Here is a 17,166-nt window from a genome sequence, read left to right on the forward strand (position 1 = left end):
AGAGACATGCACACAGACACACGTGTGGGGAAGGGGCACAGACACACGGAGAGAGACATGCACACACACGTGGTGGGGGAGGGGCACAGACACAGTGATTGGCTGAGAGTTCACAAGGACACTTCCTCTCAGGGCAGAGGGCATGCCAAGCCAAAGCTGTCAGGCCTAAAATCGGAAAGCTGGCGTGTATGGCTAGACAGCTAACAAATGACACCACCAAGTCAAGTGATCACAGAGGTGTCTCACTGAAAGAGAGACTCTGAGATTCCGTTTCACCCTGGTCAGAACACCTGCATCAAGAAGATGGACGGCAGAGTGTTAGAGAGGATTGGGTGACAGTGTTCACTAGTGGTCAGAGCATGAACTGGCACAAACATGGAAATCGTGTGGAGGTTTCTCAGAGGGTTACAATTAAACCTCCAGCTATACTACTCCTTGACACTCTACATCTTACCACAGAGACATGTGCTCATCCATGTTTATTGCTGCTCTGCTCAAACCTAGATGTCCTTCATCAGATGGGTGGGTAATGAAAATGTGATATAACACACACACACACACACACAGGAATTTTATTTAGCTATCAAGAAAAATTAAACTTTTGGGGAAATGGATGTATCTGATGAAATACGTTCTGTTAAGCCAGTTGGAACCCACTCGCACAAATGTTCTGTCATGTAGACCCTACTTTCAGTGTTTACATGTGGGTGTGAGTGGAGGCTCTGAGACCAGACAGGACCATCAGGGGGGCAAATAGAACACAGCAAAGGCAAGAGAACGCATGACATGAAAATCAATAGGGGCCTCTGTGAGCGAAAGAGCAATAGGGAGGGCAGGGAGCCAGAGAGTCGAGGTCCATAGGAGAATCAGCAAAAACAAATCTTGCTTGAAATTACTATAGTGAAATCTAATCCTTTGTATGATAGCGAATAAATAAATCCTCCCGAAGTTTGGAAGAACATAGATTATGACAGTGCTCCAGTCAACATAAATAGCTCATAGGCATCTATATTGATCCTGTTGCTGTTGATTCAGATACTTACTGGAATGTGTTGAATGTGTCAGCCATGTTTTCTTTTAGAAAGGCTGGAGCGCTTCTGCCTTTCATTGGGTTATCCTTCCTCGTGCTCCATCCACTTACTGGCTTTCCCCACAAGGGCCTCCCATGGGCAGCATTTCCAGCGACTGTAGGTGTGTTCATTGGAGACGTATCACCACAGAAGTTAGAGGGTGGACGGATAGCTAGTTAACCAGAGATTTCTAAAGCTCACATCTGACACTACTCTCCTTGTCTGCCCCCCCGTCTTCATGTGTTCTTCCACGCCATGGCATGCCTTACTTGAGTGACTTGAGTGAATGGTTGGGCTGTGAAGGGACGGTTGCCCTTGGGAGAACATCATCACCTTGGGTCTGGAAGGAGGTGACTCAGGGCTGGGCTGCAGTGGACCACCTCGTTGTTCCCATGTATTTTTTAATCTCATCTGCCCATCATATTTGGTGTTCTTCGTCTTCTGTAACTACAACCATTACTCAGTTACCACTGTAACTGTATTTGTCAGACAGATCTTCCCTGCTTTGTGTTTAGTTTTGATTCTCAATCACCTGGAAGAAAATTTTCATCACCCTGGTTGGATGCCACTGAGTTCTGGGCCTTGATGTTTCACCTTCCATCTGTCCCTTGCTGGGAAATGTGAAGGCTTCTTATTACCACGTGAAAAAAAATCATTAGGAAAGTACATTGAGTGCCAAAAGTTACGTCAGTTTGTAAAAATCACATCAAACGGGCCAAAATGCTTTCAATTTTGAATTATTTATTGTTAGTAAAGTTTTAGATAATTTATTAAAGGTGGTGAAAGGTGATCACGTTGTACAAGTAAGTGGTTTCACTTAGTAAGTGGTCATTAAAGAAAACAGCAAAAGCTATTGACTGGAAAACAAAAGAACTTTTAATAGAAGAACCTTTAGAGAAGTCATATTCACGGTCGCATTATCTGGGATCCGGTGCTGGCGGGTTGTTCTCAGGTCTTCGGGGAAAGAGAACTTAGACGATGTGTAGATGCTGTTTTCATGACTGTAAAGTCCACTGAATTCCTTGAAGTGGGAAGCAGAGTGGCATCAGTTAATGCAAATAAACAACTCCAAGCACAAGAAACATAAAGGACATTTGCAGAGAGCCTGTACACTTTAGATTTCGGTATTTCATCCAGTCATGTTTAAAACATTTATTTCTATATCACCAAATACTGTCTGTTACAGAAAGGAGTCAGAAGCCCTGGGAGAAACAATTGGTTTTAGGTCAGAAGTAGGGAAGTTACCAGTTGAGCCTAGAATATTTTGTCACAACAGAAAATAAGGAAGGACTTTATCCAAAGAACTGAAAGGCCAACCCAAATAAGCGTATACACAGGCCCATGCACACTCAAATGTATCTTTTCTCAGTCAAGATTTAAATTGCAATAGACTAAAGCATAGCAAGTTTGCTAAAACTCTGTACTTCATGGTTATATTTCATAAATAAAAATAAAAATCATGTTGGCCAGAGAATATTCAGTGCAGAGTACAGAAGCGATCAGGACCTGCTCTGGGTTGTGTCTATGATCTGACCCCTGACCCCAGGCTCTCTCAGGATGGAATTCCTCCTTGTGGGATCATCACACATAATAAGAATGACCAGCAGACAATATGTTAGAAGTCACTAATGAACTGTTGGGTCTTGGCAAATGTCTTCTGTCTAATAGCCTGACAAAAGGAGCCGGACAGCCTCTGATTCCTAGTGGAACTTCAGACGCCGCAAGAGGACTCTTTCACCTCGCTCCCCAGATAAGGGCCTGAAGCAGACACAGCATGCAGATCAAATCAGAGGATATAGGAAAGCAAAGACCAAGGCAACATCAAACCACACCCGTGTGTCAGTTAAACACAACGGTCATTTCCAGTGTAGTAACACTGTTGTGTTGATTGCTTAGTGTTTTCTAATGTCTTCATCTTTCCAAATCTCTGAAATATCTATAACTGAAATGACTCAATACTTGGCATTAACTGTAAAATAATATGGCCTGAGCCAGAAATGGGATTGGCCAAGGGCAGTTGATGGAACTATAAGGAAAACAAGCTTGGTCAAAAATTGATTGTTGCTGACTCCAAGAAGTAGACTGTCTTAGTTAGGGTTTCTGTTGCTGTGGAGAGACACCATGACCACAGTTACTCTTACAAGGAAAATATTTTTTTAAAAATATTTATTTATTATGTATACAATATTCTGTCTGTGTGCATGTCTGCAGGCCAGAAGAGGGCACCAGATCTCTTTACAGATGGTTGTGAGCCACCATGTGGTTGCCGGGAATTGAACTCAGGACCTTTGGAAGAGCAGGCAATGCTCTTAACCACTGAGCCATCTCTCCAGCCCCACAAGGAAAATATTTAACTGAGATGGCAGCTTACAGTTTCAGAAGTTTAGTCCATTATCATCATGGCAGGGAGCATGGTGGTTCTGAGTACGGCAGCATGCAGGCAAAAATGGTGCAGAAGAATTCAACATCTTGATCCAATGGTGACAGGAAGTACACTATCTCACTGACTGTGCTTGAGCATATATGAAACCTCAGAGCCAGCCTCCACAGTGACACACCTTCTCCAACAAGATCGCATCTGCTTCAGCAAGGCCACACCTCCTATCAGTGTCCCCTTGGGGTCCAGATTTCTCAAACCACCACATTCCATTCACTGGCCCCCAAAGGCTTGTAGTCATATCATAATGCAAAGATGCATTCAGTCCAACTTCAGAAGTCTCCATAGTCTTTAACTGTCTCAAACTTAATTAAAAGTCTAGCTTCAAAGTCTCTTCTGAAATTCATTATGATCTCTTAACTGTAATCGCCTGTAAAATCAAAAGCAAAAAGCAAATCACATACTTCCGACATATAATGGCACAGGATATATATTCGCATTCTATAACCCAGGGGAGGAAGCATAGGGAGGAAACACTGGGCCGAAGCCACACTGAAAACCAGCTGGGCAAACTCCAAACTCCATGCCTGATGCGAACGCTCTTCAGATCTCCAGGTCCTCTCAGTTTTGTAGACTGAACTTTGTAAACACACTTCTCTCTCTTGGGCTGGTTCCACTACCTGTTAGCAGCTCTCCTCTGCAGGTATCCCATGGCTCTGCCATCTCCAACATCTGGAATCACCAAGACAATCGAGGCTTCAACTTCATAGCTTCAGGAAATGACCTCTCTAGGCCCCCATTCAAGGACACCCCTGACATATGCCTGGTCTCAGTGGCCTTCCATAGTTATAGAGGCAAAACCCATGACCTGTTTCTCCTGTCCTTAACTTTAAAGCCTGAATCATGGCCAGTGCTGCCATGTTCTGACACTTACTGGGACTGGAACATGGCCCCTCCGTTCAATTACATTTTCACCAGCTTTCTGTTTTCTATGGTTTCCTTCACTGTCTGACTCTGGCTGTCCTGACACTGGATCTATAGCCAGGCTGGCCTTGCACTCCAAGACCTGCCAGCCTCTGCCTTGCCTTTGCAGTATTGGGATTATAGGTGTGCACTACTGCCCCTGGCTCTGATCTTTTCTTTCTTTTTTTTAAATTCTTTTCTTTAAATTGGAAATTTAACAGGTAGGTGGCATCTTGCCCTGAAGCCACCACTCCCTTTATTCCATTTCTATCTATCTATCTATCTATCTATCTATCTATCTATCTATCTATCTATCTATTTATTTATTTTGCATGCAATATTCTGTCTGTGTGTATGTCTGCAGGCCAGAAGAGGGCACCAGACCTCATTACAGATGGTTGTGAGTCACCACATGGTTGCCGGGAATTGAACTCAGGACCTTTGGAAGAGCAGGCAATGAATGCTCTTAACCACTGAGCCATCTCTCCAGCCCTTTCTTAATCTGTTCATCTCCTTGAACACAGGACTTAGCTCCATTCCACTTCCTGGTGCTCCTTTTCTCTGAAAATTTTACTTCGTCTTGCTCCTTTTCATTATAAAGCTTTATAAGCATGAACACATGACAGAGTCTGTACTAGGTTGTTTTGAAGTTTCCTCTGCCAACAGAACTAATCCAGAACTCTTCACTTTAGCCTCAGGCAGACTTTTTGGACAAGGACAAAAAGCAGCCACATTCTTCACCCAGATATCACAAGACCACTCTCTAGGCCACGTACTAACATTCTTCTCTGAAACCTCCATGATCCAGGCCCCCATGGTTCAAATCACACCAGCACCACTCTTCCACTCTCCACCGAGGGTGGCCCATTAAGCAGAACTTAAATTGTTCAATTGCTTTGCTAATCCACAACCACCTCCAACTCCTGCTTCAGGGAACCCAGCAGCCTTTTCTGTTCTCTGTGTGTATTACACTTACATATGTGCACGTACACACACATACACACAAATAAATTTTTTGTTTTGTTTTGAGACAGTTTCTCTTTGTGTAGCCCTTGATGTCCTAGAACTCACTCTGTGAACCAGGTTGTCCTTGAACTCACAGAGATCTGTCTGCCTCTGCCTCCTGAGTGCTGGGATCAAAGGCATGCGCCACCACCACCCTGCAACACAAATCTTTTTTATTTAAAAAAAAAAGAAAGAAAGAAACAAGATTGTTGTGGTACACCGTGTTGTAAGCCAAGTAACCTAATGTCCCATAAAGACTTAAAGTCAAAAATGAGGCCCTAAATTCTGTTAGAAATGAAGAATCTCAGAGCCTGAAGAACTTTAGAGTCTAGATGGGAGAAATGTGACGTGGTACCACAGGGAAAAACTGCATGAAATGTGGTCCAGATAAGCAGTTAACAAGGAATTGTGAGGAGAAAGGACAGCGGGTGGGTTTGGCTGAGTCGGGCCTGCTGCTCCCTCTAGAGCAAGGCTGATGAAACTTCCAACTCCAAACCCCCTTTCACCTGAGAAATTTTTAACTGAGCTCAGCTAGGTAGGTAAGTAAAATGGGTACGTGACTCAGACATTTATGACAGTAAATCATAATAAACTTTAATATAGTCTGTTGATAAGCCTGTGATTTTTCACCACAAAGCTGGGCAAAATAGCTCACACCTGTGATCTTAGCGATGGGAAACAGAGGCCTAAGTGCACTGCAGGTTCAAGGCCAGCCTGGTCTACAAATCGAATTCCAGGCCAGCCAGAACTAGATAGTGAGACCCAGTCTCAAGAAATAGAAAGGACAGAAAAAAAAAAGATGAAAGCAAATTTGCATACTGGAGATGGATGTGCTTGTTGGTCTTACTTAGCACAATACAATCCAGAAATGCATTGTTCTGATACTTACGCGCTAAGGACTGACAGCGGGAAAATATTAAAAGCCTTGTTTTCTGTAATGAAGCCAGTGTGTTTCTGTAAGAGCAGCAAGCTTTGTACGTACATCCAAAATGACGTCACTTAACAAAACACAGTAGTCTGAGATCCGAGCCAGGGTGTCTCAGGCAGCGCTTGCTGGCCTTTCGAGGTGTCACGGCGGGCAATTGGGAGTGCGCGTGGTACACGTTCAGCATGAAGGTCGGAACAACAACTCCTGAAGGAACACAGCCAAGCACTGCCGGGAGGGCTGTGGGTCCAGTACACATCCGATTATGAACTAAGTGCTGGCTGTTGCGTGTTCCGAAACCGTTTACTGTTGCCAGATTTTCACCACCTCCCTGTGCCCCTCTCCCTTCTACCATGGGGTATGGGGGGGGGGGGGCGTCAGGACCCACAAGAAGAAGCTTCGTTGTAAAGCTCCACCAGTAATGTCCTTCATGATTACATGTCTTTTATATTTCCAAGGTATTTTTTTCTCTTGTGAGTAAATAAACTTATTTTCATTTGTTTTGTCCTAGTTGGGGAATGGCGGTCAACGTGTATTCTACCTCGATAACCCAGGAGACTATGAGCAGGCATGACATCATTGCGTGGGTTAACGACATCGTCTCTCTAAACTACACAAAGGTGGAGCAGCTCTGTTCAGGTAAGAGGCTGTCTTTAGTATGTACCCGATGTGCTCACTGGCAATCTGTTCAGGTAAGAGGCTGTCTTTAGTATGTACCTGATATGTTCACTGGCAATCTGTTCAGGTAAGAGGCTGTCTTTAGTATGTACCCGATGTGTTCATTGGCAATCTGTTCAGGTAAGAGGCTGTCTTTAGTATGTACCCAGTGAACTCACTGGCAATCGAATGTGTCTTTTAGGAGCCACATGTGACATATTTGGAGTGAGACAAAAACATACATATAAATATAGCTTATACTTGGAAAACTTGGCTATACCTGAAGAAGAACATTGTGGGGGGAGGATGTCTGAGACCATCTAAGAGCACACAGCTGTCCAGATGTGTATGAGCTGCTTCTGGCTTGCTGCCGGCCACACCCCTCTGGAATGCTGGCTCCTAGCCTCCTTTCCATGGCCCTGTTGTCACCAAGCATGTGGCTTCAAACACAGTGGAGCTTGGGCTGGTGATGCAGGGCCTGAATCCCAGCTGCTCAGGACCCTACAAGCAGTTCAAGGCCAGTCTGGGTGACCTAGTGGGACCTTGTTCCAAAACAAAAAGCAGCTGGGGGTAGAGCTTAGAATGCTCGTCTGTAGGAACAAACAAACAAACAAACAGCAACAAAACCCAGAGTGGATCTTTAGGTCTTCTAACTGCCCTTCTCAATTCCATCACCCGTCTCTCTCCCCGGAGCCTCAGCACTGCGTAACACTGAATTCTCCACAGCCTCCTTCCCTTTGGCAGCCTGGAGTTCTCCTCCTCTTTGTGTGTGTAGTAACATCCTGTTCACAGTTTCCTCTGCCTCGCCTCCTGTCAGCTCTGGGAAGGGTCCTGGCTCAGTAGTTTCCCACCAACCCCACCCCCCCATCACACCTGTCAAGCTGTGTCTGTGGACTCTCTGGTCCCTGGAGGCACCAGGGGAGTCTTAAGAATGGGCCTGCAGTTACTCTTTGTCTAATGCCCGCACCTGACTGTACCTGATACTGAGTAGTTCTGCGGGAATGCATATTGGGTTAAACCTGTTTGGAAGGAAGGTGCAATTTCAAAAATAAAGTCTGAGTATGTTAAAGTAATGTGCCTTTAGCTTTGAGTGCAAATCAAAAGAAAGTATTGTCATTGGCAAGTTAAATACTCTTGTAAGCTAATAGAAAAAGAGACACCTTTCTCTGCCTGTGGCCCTAACATGGACATGATGTTAGGGAATATAGTATTATGAATTTGTTTTTGTAAAGGTGTTTAGATGCAGAGAGTTCTGTTTTTGCCTGCTTGTTGGTGTCAGACTGTGAACTCTTTCCAGTGGTCATACGCAAAAAAAAAAAAAAAAAAAAAAATGATTTCATGAAGTACTATCGGAATTTGCAAAGTCCCCAGTAATAGAGTAATGTTTCCTTTCTGCTTTGAGACGCACTTCTGACTGGGGAACCAGTGTGAGTTCCTGTTGTGGAAAGGCAGGCAGTGGTCTCTCCACAGCTTGCAGTGCTTGTGTGTGTGAGAAACCTCAAACCCTAACAGTCAAGTGCAGGCCTCCCAAACCTGTCCGGCACCAATTCCATCTTCTTAGTTTAATTTTGTCTTCAGCAGTGGCATTTGGCAGGAAGAAGTGGTCTTTCTATTTATTTATTTATGAACTCATTTCTCTGCTCTCGTTCTAGAAGACTCTGAAAGCATGTAGGCCAGTGCCTCTCAGATGAGAACAAATCCAAGACCAATGACCTAAGTGATTTGTCCTCATCATGCTCAGGAATGCTCAGATTTATGGAGTATAATGTATCTTGGGTATTTATTTTGGTTCCTTGTAGCTTATGTGGTATTTGATTTTCGTACTGTGCCCTGGGAAGACACTCGAAGGTCACCTGCATGGGTTTCTGCAGACTATTTTCCACGCTGTCGTCCCCCCACCCCTTGAAGACTTAAACTCCACACCTGGTGGTTCCCGCTCTGCCCTCCTCCCCTCTGCCCATTTCCAGCTAATAGATCTCTCTCAAAGCCCACGCTAAAACAAACATCAATAAGAATGGATGGATTTCTAACTGTGCAGAAGTTCCACTGAGATGTATAGGCTGAGACTGGTTACATTTGGGGTGTGTGTGTGTGTGTGTGTGTGTGTGTGTGTGTGTGTGTCTAATATGGAAGCTCTTCCCATCCAAGTACTAACCAGGCTTGACCCTGCTTAGCTTCCGAGATCAGATGAGATCAGGCGCATTCATAGACAATTTGGAAGCTCTTTACAATAAAGTTTTAATAATTTTTTAAAAAAAATACAAGGCAAAGTAGAAAAAAATGAACATCAACTTTTCTTCAGTTTCCAAAAAGCTGAAATAAAACTACGATGTATGTGCTTCTGAACATTCTGCCTTTTCCTGACATCTCTTTCTTCCCCATAGACATCTTTAAATGTTCTGTGAAGTAAGAGTACTGGGCTGGGGTGGTCATAGCTCAGTGGTAGGGCCCTTGTCTCATGTGTGCGAGGCTCTGGGTTCAATGCCCAGCACCGTAATAAGAAAAGAAATAAGTAAATCACATGGAAATACCTTGTAATACATTCAAAATAACAAAAATTAATCACTCCTATTTCTTGTTATTGTTTCCCAAGGATGTAACTTTATGACCACTTTCTTTGAACATTAAATCTGGGTCACGGATCTGTATGTATATTCGGATTGCATTTATTTCTTGCAAAAAGCAATCTGTTTCAAGGAAAGCAGAGGGCTGTTCCATTTTCTACTGCTGGCCACCTAAATCTGCTTTGAAATCTCGTCATGTTGATTTCCCCTTGTGGGATGGGAGGTTGGCCACAAGCACATCACACTAGTTCAGCTCCGGGATAACTTTCTGTTTTCATTCCGTCTTGGGAGAATGTATAGGGCTTTAAAGGGGGAATTTTGTTTGAATTCTAGTTCAGACCAGTTTAGTAGATGTACTAAGGTACTGAAGATGGGAAAGGTCAGTATGGTGCTAAAAGTTCCTAAAAGCATCCTCCTCGACTTGAGATGACAGAAAAGAAGTGGGCAGTGTGCAGGGGGAGGGGGGACAAGGCAGAGGGTTGCCTCTCTTCCTCACCCTTCACCCTGCCCTGCCGCCCTATGCTTCCTCTAAAACTTAAACTTACACCCCCCTCACCACACACACCCTTCACGGCTGCGTCTGGATCTTCTCTCCTAGGCTGGGTGTAACTGCAAAGCTAGCCTTCCCAGCTGGCCCTTTTCTGACATCTGTGCATCCTCCTCCTCTGCTCCCCACCCCCTCACAGGACAGGAAGCCCTGGCAGCAGAGACCAGCAGGCCTTCCACACTGCCGGGGACCACTGCCAGTGTCATCACTCAGCCCGTACTGGCCCCGTGGCCGGTGGAAGGCTCGCTTGTTTGCCTGAGCATCTGGGGATTGAAATAAAATGCCATCTAGATGAAAGCAGTTTTGAAATTTTAAAATGTTTCTCTTGATTGACTTTTTGTAAAGGTAGAAAAATGATTAGGGTTTGATTCGAGTTCAATATGTGTTTCTCCAGATTGGTTCAAGCTTTGTGTTGGATCAGGTTTCTAGAATTTTTTTTCTTTTTTGTTTTTCTTATTCTGGGAAAGCTTCTGAATTTGGCTGTTGAAATTATAGTTGCATTTTCAAATATCAGTATATGAGCCAGTAGAAGGGAATATGATTTGTAACCCGCACTGGGCTTCTCGCAGGTGTGGTCATCAGGCACGCTTGGAACGTGGAGGATGAGCCCTCTGGGCCTTACCCTGATTGGTAGTCATTCCTGTGCAAGGTAGCAGGTTCTTTGTGACCATTTTTGGCTACAGATCTGTGCTTGTTAAATAGGTTGGTTCCAGCCTAGCGCTGGGTCCCCTGGGCCTTCTCTCTTGTGTCAGCAGAGAAGCCGGGTTAGTGATGAAATCAGCTCAGAGGCTAAATTTAGTAGGGCTGATCTTACTGACTCTCTCTTATTGAAACCAAGTAAGGATATTCCGTCAGTGTCTGCAGGCCCAGGAGTTCACTTAGCTTTATAAAATCAGAGGTTTATTGTTTTCTCTAAGAAAGCGAGCCATTTCAGAATGACTGTGGTTAGCTATTGTGTGCTAATGGAATATTATCTGTGCTTAGAGGCATCCTGTAGATTTTGTTTAAGCTAGATATTTTTCTCCCTAATTTTATTTGACCAGCTAATTTCGAAATTCATTTACTTGGTTTCAAGCATACCAAATAATTGGAGAAGAGAGGGGTAACACATGATGGGCCATGTCTAGGTGTGGTTCAGCCGGAGGGTGAACCGCTGCAGTGGGTAACATATTCAAGTCTCCACCGATTCACTGGCTAAATACAGCTTTTTTTTTTTTTTTTTTTTTTTTTTTTTGAGTAGAGAATATAGAAATATCAGAGGGGTTTTCCTCCCTTATAATTTTGTGTATTTCTATTATCTTGATACTTTGTTATTGAAGATAAACATAAATTGGTGAGATTGTGGGGGTGTTTGTCTGGGTTCATTTGGTTTGGGGTTTTGCCCTGGAATTTTTGTGAACATGCTGGGGCACCGTGGAGTATACATTTACCTTGACTTACCAAACTGCTACCTGGGATTTATGATTTTTTTTTTCCCACATTGGCATGCTTGATCCTGGAAACAGTTGCCACATCTCCTTGCTGTGCTCCTTCTGATTATAGCTAAACAGCAAACATGTTTTGGACCCTGAGATAAATAGGCCAAGACCATTCTCCCTGAGGGCTTCAGACTCTGTGCAGCCAACTCCTGCCCTGCACAAGATGAGACCACAGTGGTAAGTGCAGTGCCACTGAAGAGACATGAAAATGTACCAAGGAGAGCATAAAATAAGGGAGGTGAGGACATCCGACTCTTGGGGCATGGCAGGTGCTCCCGAGTGACAGAGTGGCAGATGGTCAAGAGGTACCCCAGAAAGGTTGTCCTTCTAGTCAGGTGGGATGCCCAGGGTACAGGATCCCACGTAGGATGCTGAGCTTCTTCAGTGCACAGCTCCCCACAGCAGGGCAGCCTGTGCCCCTTCCTCCGGGAGGGCACATAGTCATGCTCAGTCCTTGGATTCATGCAGTACAGAGTGTGTGAACACGGGTTTGAAGCCACTGTACATGTATAAGATACCTCCAGGAACCAGAGACTGGCTAAATTCTCTGGGAGGAACCAAACAGTTCCCGAAAACTGGGCAGGTGTCACATGACTGTTTGCTTTGACACCCTGTATCCCATTTTCAGCCTCCACTGGAGTCCCTTCAGCGTGATGATAAACCCCATAAATAAAGACAAATGAAAACCAAGCAGCTAAGTGAAAACAGACGGCTTGAGATATAGTGTGTGTTTTATGGAAAGCTCCGTATGTGTGTGTGGTGTGTACATATTTTTATATCTTGAAAAGTCAAAGGACATACATTCACGTTGAACTTAATAACATCACACAGATAACAGGAATAAAGCAAAAGTGATGACATGTTATTAGAAACTTAAACTAATAAATTGTGAATTCTTAATAAGATCACAAAAATAACTAGAGGAATCAGTTCAAAGCAGTGTCCTTAGCTGTGCTGTGTATTTTGATCTCAGTATTTTCTGTTACCTGGGGAAATTACTACGTGTGGTCGATGTATGTACGTGTGTCGGGATTCGGGTTGAATGTCTTGCAGATTCACAGCTGTCCTGTGTGCTGGGCTCCGCCTGTCCCTAAGCCACTCACTGTATGATTGTGCATAGAGAAGAGGGGCATGCTCCTCCACAGAACAGTGTGGGTTCTGGAGCTAACGGGAGCCCTGTATCAATGCCATTGACTTTCAGGCCTGAGGCTCTGACTCCAGGGCCCAGGTAGCTTCTTTAATGGCTGTGGGAAGCCTTGGTGGAGCCAAGTACCTGTGGGTTTTAAGACTTGCTGGGTACATCCCTTAGGGCCCCTGCCCTGTGATTTGTCTGTTTTATAACATGCTTACTTTATTTGGTTGCATTTTGTTTTGAGACTGTTTTCCCATTTAGCTTAGACTGGCCTCAAACTTTCAATTCCCCTGTCTCATCTTCCCAAGTGTGTCCTGGTGATCTAGTGGTGAGGGTTAGTGATCTCCTGGATCCTTCGGTTACAGTCATATACCACCACACATAACCCCAAATACTATTTTTGTCTTGTTTTGTATTTTGGTTTGGGTTTTGACTTTTTTGTTTCTTTGTTTGGGATTTACTGGTGTTATTTTTGTGTTGATTTGTTGAGACAAGATCTCACTCATTCTTAGTAAGCCAGGCTGGCCTTGAACTTAGGTCCTCCCGTCTCTGCCTCCTAACTGTTGGAATTACAAGTGTGAGCCACCAAGCTTGACTTACAATGAAGACATTGCCTATTTTGAATTCATTCACCAGGATCTATTTAAAAAAAAAACAATATCTTTATAAGAAAAAAGTATATTCTACTATAGTGAGAGTTATTTTAGATTTTTAGAAAAATAAACGATCCAAGTTTTAGAGAAAGTACATATGTCAACTTTAAATAAATTAGAATTCACCATTGGAAAAAAAGTTCTTTCCTGCGTCTTCCCTACCCCATCGCCTCGTTAACTCATTTCTGCTTTGGTCTTCTGACTGAGCCCCTGAAGTAAATGCTGGGCAGTCCTCACATTTACTTGAATCTCTTTTATTACTGGGATTGTGCTTAGATAACAAAGCGTATTGGGACGAACCTGGGACATGTCAATAAATCTGCTCACTATACATCAGTATTCTGTCATGTAGTGCAGTGTGCATGGATGATTTGTGGTAGCTGCTCCCAAGTTCTCTGTGGCTGCTGGTGGCCTTCCATGCCAAGCGGGGTCTGCTGAACTATCTCCAGCCTTTAGGGCCCCTCTTGGGGAGCTGTGGGGAAAGGAGCAAACTTCTGCAGAAGGCTGCTAGGGACACTGTTGGTGTGTGTGACTCCTGGTGAGCTGGACTGGGAAAGGGACACTGTTGGTGTGTGTGACTCCTGGTGAGCTGGACTGGGGAAGGACACTGTTGATGTGACAGACACCTGGTGAGCTGGACTGGGAGGAACGGCAAGAGCGAGGAGCCCTGACCTGAGAGCAGAGGACAGAATAGTTCTCACGTGAAGAAGGCTGACAAGGCACCCAGTTCCAGGGACAGGAGGAACCCGTCACCAGAAGAGTCGCCTGCAAAGGTGTGCTCTGCCAAAGTGAACTGCAGGCTTGTGCACACCACTCCACTTGCATGTGCTCAAGCCCCTCCGTGGAGTACCACACCTGGCCTCACGTTGTCCCTGGAGTGATGTTGACAGTTTCAGGAGAAATTCTCTGAGAAAATGGTGTTCTTACCCTTAATTTATGTGCTCTAAAAAACAGACGCATTCTGAAAATCAAGGCTTTAAAATGGCATCTATGAGGCACCCTCCTCGGAGGATGCTTAGAGCCAGAAGGCAGCATTGGTCCCAGAAGCCTTCCTTAGTAACCCACGCTGACGCTCACTGAGGCACTTCCAGCCTGCTGCTCACCTGCCTGTAACTGACACTTGTCCATACACACCCGTCAGTCTGTCCCCTGGCTTCAAATGGCCTTTGAGGGCTCCTGCATGCCTACTTCCTCCTTGCTCCTGACCTTGGGGACTGAAAAATAATGCTATGAGTTTGACTGACCCCATTTGCGGGATGATGGCCTTTTTCTCCCTAGACGTTTGTCCTGACTCCCGTAGTATATCTCTGTCCCTGTGTTTTTCTACACTTGGGGGGGGGGGCTGTGTTTCTGCTGGATTTTCTGTTATATTTTTCTGTTTTTCTGAAATTTTGGATTGCAATATTTTTCTGATCTTTCAGAACTCAGTTGCTTGGCCCTTTAAATGTGATAATTTTCATTGGGAAGGATGTTTTAGGGGACTCGCTAAGTCGCCCTGGTTGTCCTGGAACTCATTAAGTAGACCAGGCTGGCCTTGAACTCACAGATTGGCCTGCTTCTGCCTCCGAGTGCTGGGATTAAAGGTGTGTGCCACCTCACGCAGCAAACAAACAAAAACAGGCAAATAGAACAAAACCTTGCCTGTGAAAGTATAGGCACAGTACTGGAAACAAGTGTATAAAAAGCCCTTCCTAATGCATGTGGGTGGGACAGTACCCTGGTGTCATCGCTGTCTAGAACTTTCTGTCCTCATGACCCCAGTAAAAAAACTCAGTCTCGGGCTGGAGAGATGGCTCAGAGGTTAAGAGAACTGACTGTTGTTCCGGAGGTCCTGAGTTCAATTCCCAGCAACCACATGATGGCTCACAACCATCTATAATAAGATCTTGTGCCCAGAACACTATATACATAATAAATAAAATTAAAAGAAAAAGAAAACTCAGTCTCTACCTTCCTAACTTGTTTTTTTATTTGTGGTAAAAACTTGCTTTAAGTTCCCCCACCCTCAACTAGAAAGCTAAATTCTAGCTTTAGCTTTGGCCTCGGACTCAGACCTCTGCTTCCCATTTCAGTACCGAGCTCCGTGGAAGCCAGGGACATTTGTCTGAGCCCCATTCCCATTCCCCTTTCTGGACTCGGCTGTGGAAGCCAAGTGTCACTGCACGAGGCAGGATATGTGGAGTAAAATCTTATCAGCATGTTGCCCGAACAAAAATCACGTGTTGGAAATAAATGGTGTGAAACTAAATACCTAGGACTGGCTCCATCCTCCGCAGGTACAAATTCTGCTACTGTCTCGGTCCCACAGGCTTACTCTTCAGCTGCCATCTCCTTGTGCCTTCAACTGTCGGAATCTTCGTCTGTGTCATTAGGCAAGCTTGAAGCCCTGTGTTTTTCCCTGAAGCATTAAGACACGAGTCTAAACACAGGGGTTGTGAGGTAGTATGGCAGTTGGATAAACCATGACAGACAGACAGATGACACTAGGGCTAGAATCAGGATGTCTGGCATGGATGCTCCAACTTTCAGTGCACCGTTTTAATGGTGAGTCTCTGCGGAAGTTAGTTTTCTAAGTAACACTTACATACACAACAACCCTCGTCCATACCGTGAGTCTTCAGCCACGGTGCGCTCTAGGTGTTTCTCTACGGTTTACCTTTTAGTGAAAATATTTATCCTACATCCCAGACAAGGACTGTTTGGAGTTTGATTTCGACTGCTCTGAACTTTTCATTTGGGAGACAGAGGAGGTGTTCTGTCTTCTGTAACCTAGGCAGCACTTTAAGCCACTGAGAACTCTCACTGACTGTCACGTGTCATTAGCTTCACTATCGCCCGGCTAGCTATTAGTGGCCCTCCACATGTCTCTTTGTGTTGAGGAGGAATAGGTGGGCATGCATGTATGTATGTGTTTGTATGGAAGTGTGCAAGCCCACAGAGGGATACACATTCCTGTGTATGTGCAGGTCAAAGGTCAGCAGTGAAGGTCTTCCTCTATTTGTTCCTGATAGTTTTTGAGGCAGGGTCTCTCAGGCTGGCTAGTCATTTCCTTTTTGAGATAGGGTCTCTCTCTGGGGCTGGAACTCACCAGTTCAGCTAGGCTGGCCAGTGAGACCCAGGGATCTGCCTGTTGCTACCTTCCCAGCACTGGGATTACAATCTCATGCCTCAGTACGGGCTTTTATGTGGGCTCTAGGGATTAAACTCCGGGTCTCGTGATGTGATTACCCCTTCCCTGGCTTCACCGCTGAGCTCTTAAGCGTTGGGTTTGTGCATACGGAGGGTTTCTGCTGACCTGCTGGAAATAGAACCCTATATTTTGCAGTATCACTTTCTGTTTTAGTGAGCCTTGGTTTCCCACAGGGACACTTCCTCCACTAGGAGTTTGGGCTCCGGTGGCAGATGCAATCCTGCAGGAGCATCAGTTCCAAGAGTGGCCAGGCAGACGCACGGGATAGCAGGCTTCTGTGAGTGTAGTGTACAGACAGTCTCAGAATCCACTGTGCTTTATCATGAGAGCTATCCAGTTGTCAATATGCAGCTGTTGAGATGGCGGGAAACAGTTATATTGTTAGGTATGAGAATGTCAGAAGCTCAAAGAGGAGTGTGTGAAAAGAAGTCACGAGCAATGAGAGGAGCCAGTATCCCTGGGAGCAGCACACAGGGCCTCTCTGACTTAAACTACAACAAAAGATGAGAGCCAGAAGGAACAGTGTTGTTGGAGGGTGTCTGAGACTTGGGAAGGTGAACCAGAAGGAACAGTGTTGTTGGAGGGTGTCTGAGACTTGGGAAGGT

The 17,166-nt window shown here is 44.9% G+C and overlaps 1 protein-coding gene across 4 annotated transcripts in view; it reads left to right on the forward strand.

Annotated features, from left to right (window-relative positions):
• The window catches only part of Mapre2 (microtubule associated protein RP/EB family member 2), a 143,780-nt gene that overhangs the window by 77,935 nt on the left and 48,679 nt on the right, over positions 1-17,166 (forward strand). For 3 of the 4 annotated variants that reach the window (XM_013349389.2, XM_005355828.3, XM_005355829.3), the window contains one exon: positions 6,852-6,979. The exons of the other annotated variant lie outside the window; for it this stretch is intronic. In XM_013349389.2, the coding sequence (XP_013204843.1) occupies positions 6,859-6,979 (121 nt within the window). In that variant the 5' untranslated portion in view covers positions 6,852-6,858. The remainder of the gene's footprint in view (positions 1-6,851; positions 6,980-17,166) is intronic. 4 annotated transcript variants of the gene reach the window in all.

Source organism: Microtus ochrogaster, chromosome 18, assembly GCF_000317375.1.
Source record: "Microtus ochrogaster isolate Prairie Vole_2 chromosome 18, MicOch1.0, whole genome shotgun sequence".
Taxonomy (NCBI): Eukaryota; Metazoa; Chordata; class Mammalia; order Rodentia; family Cricetidae; genus Microtus; species Microtus ochrogaster.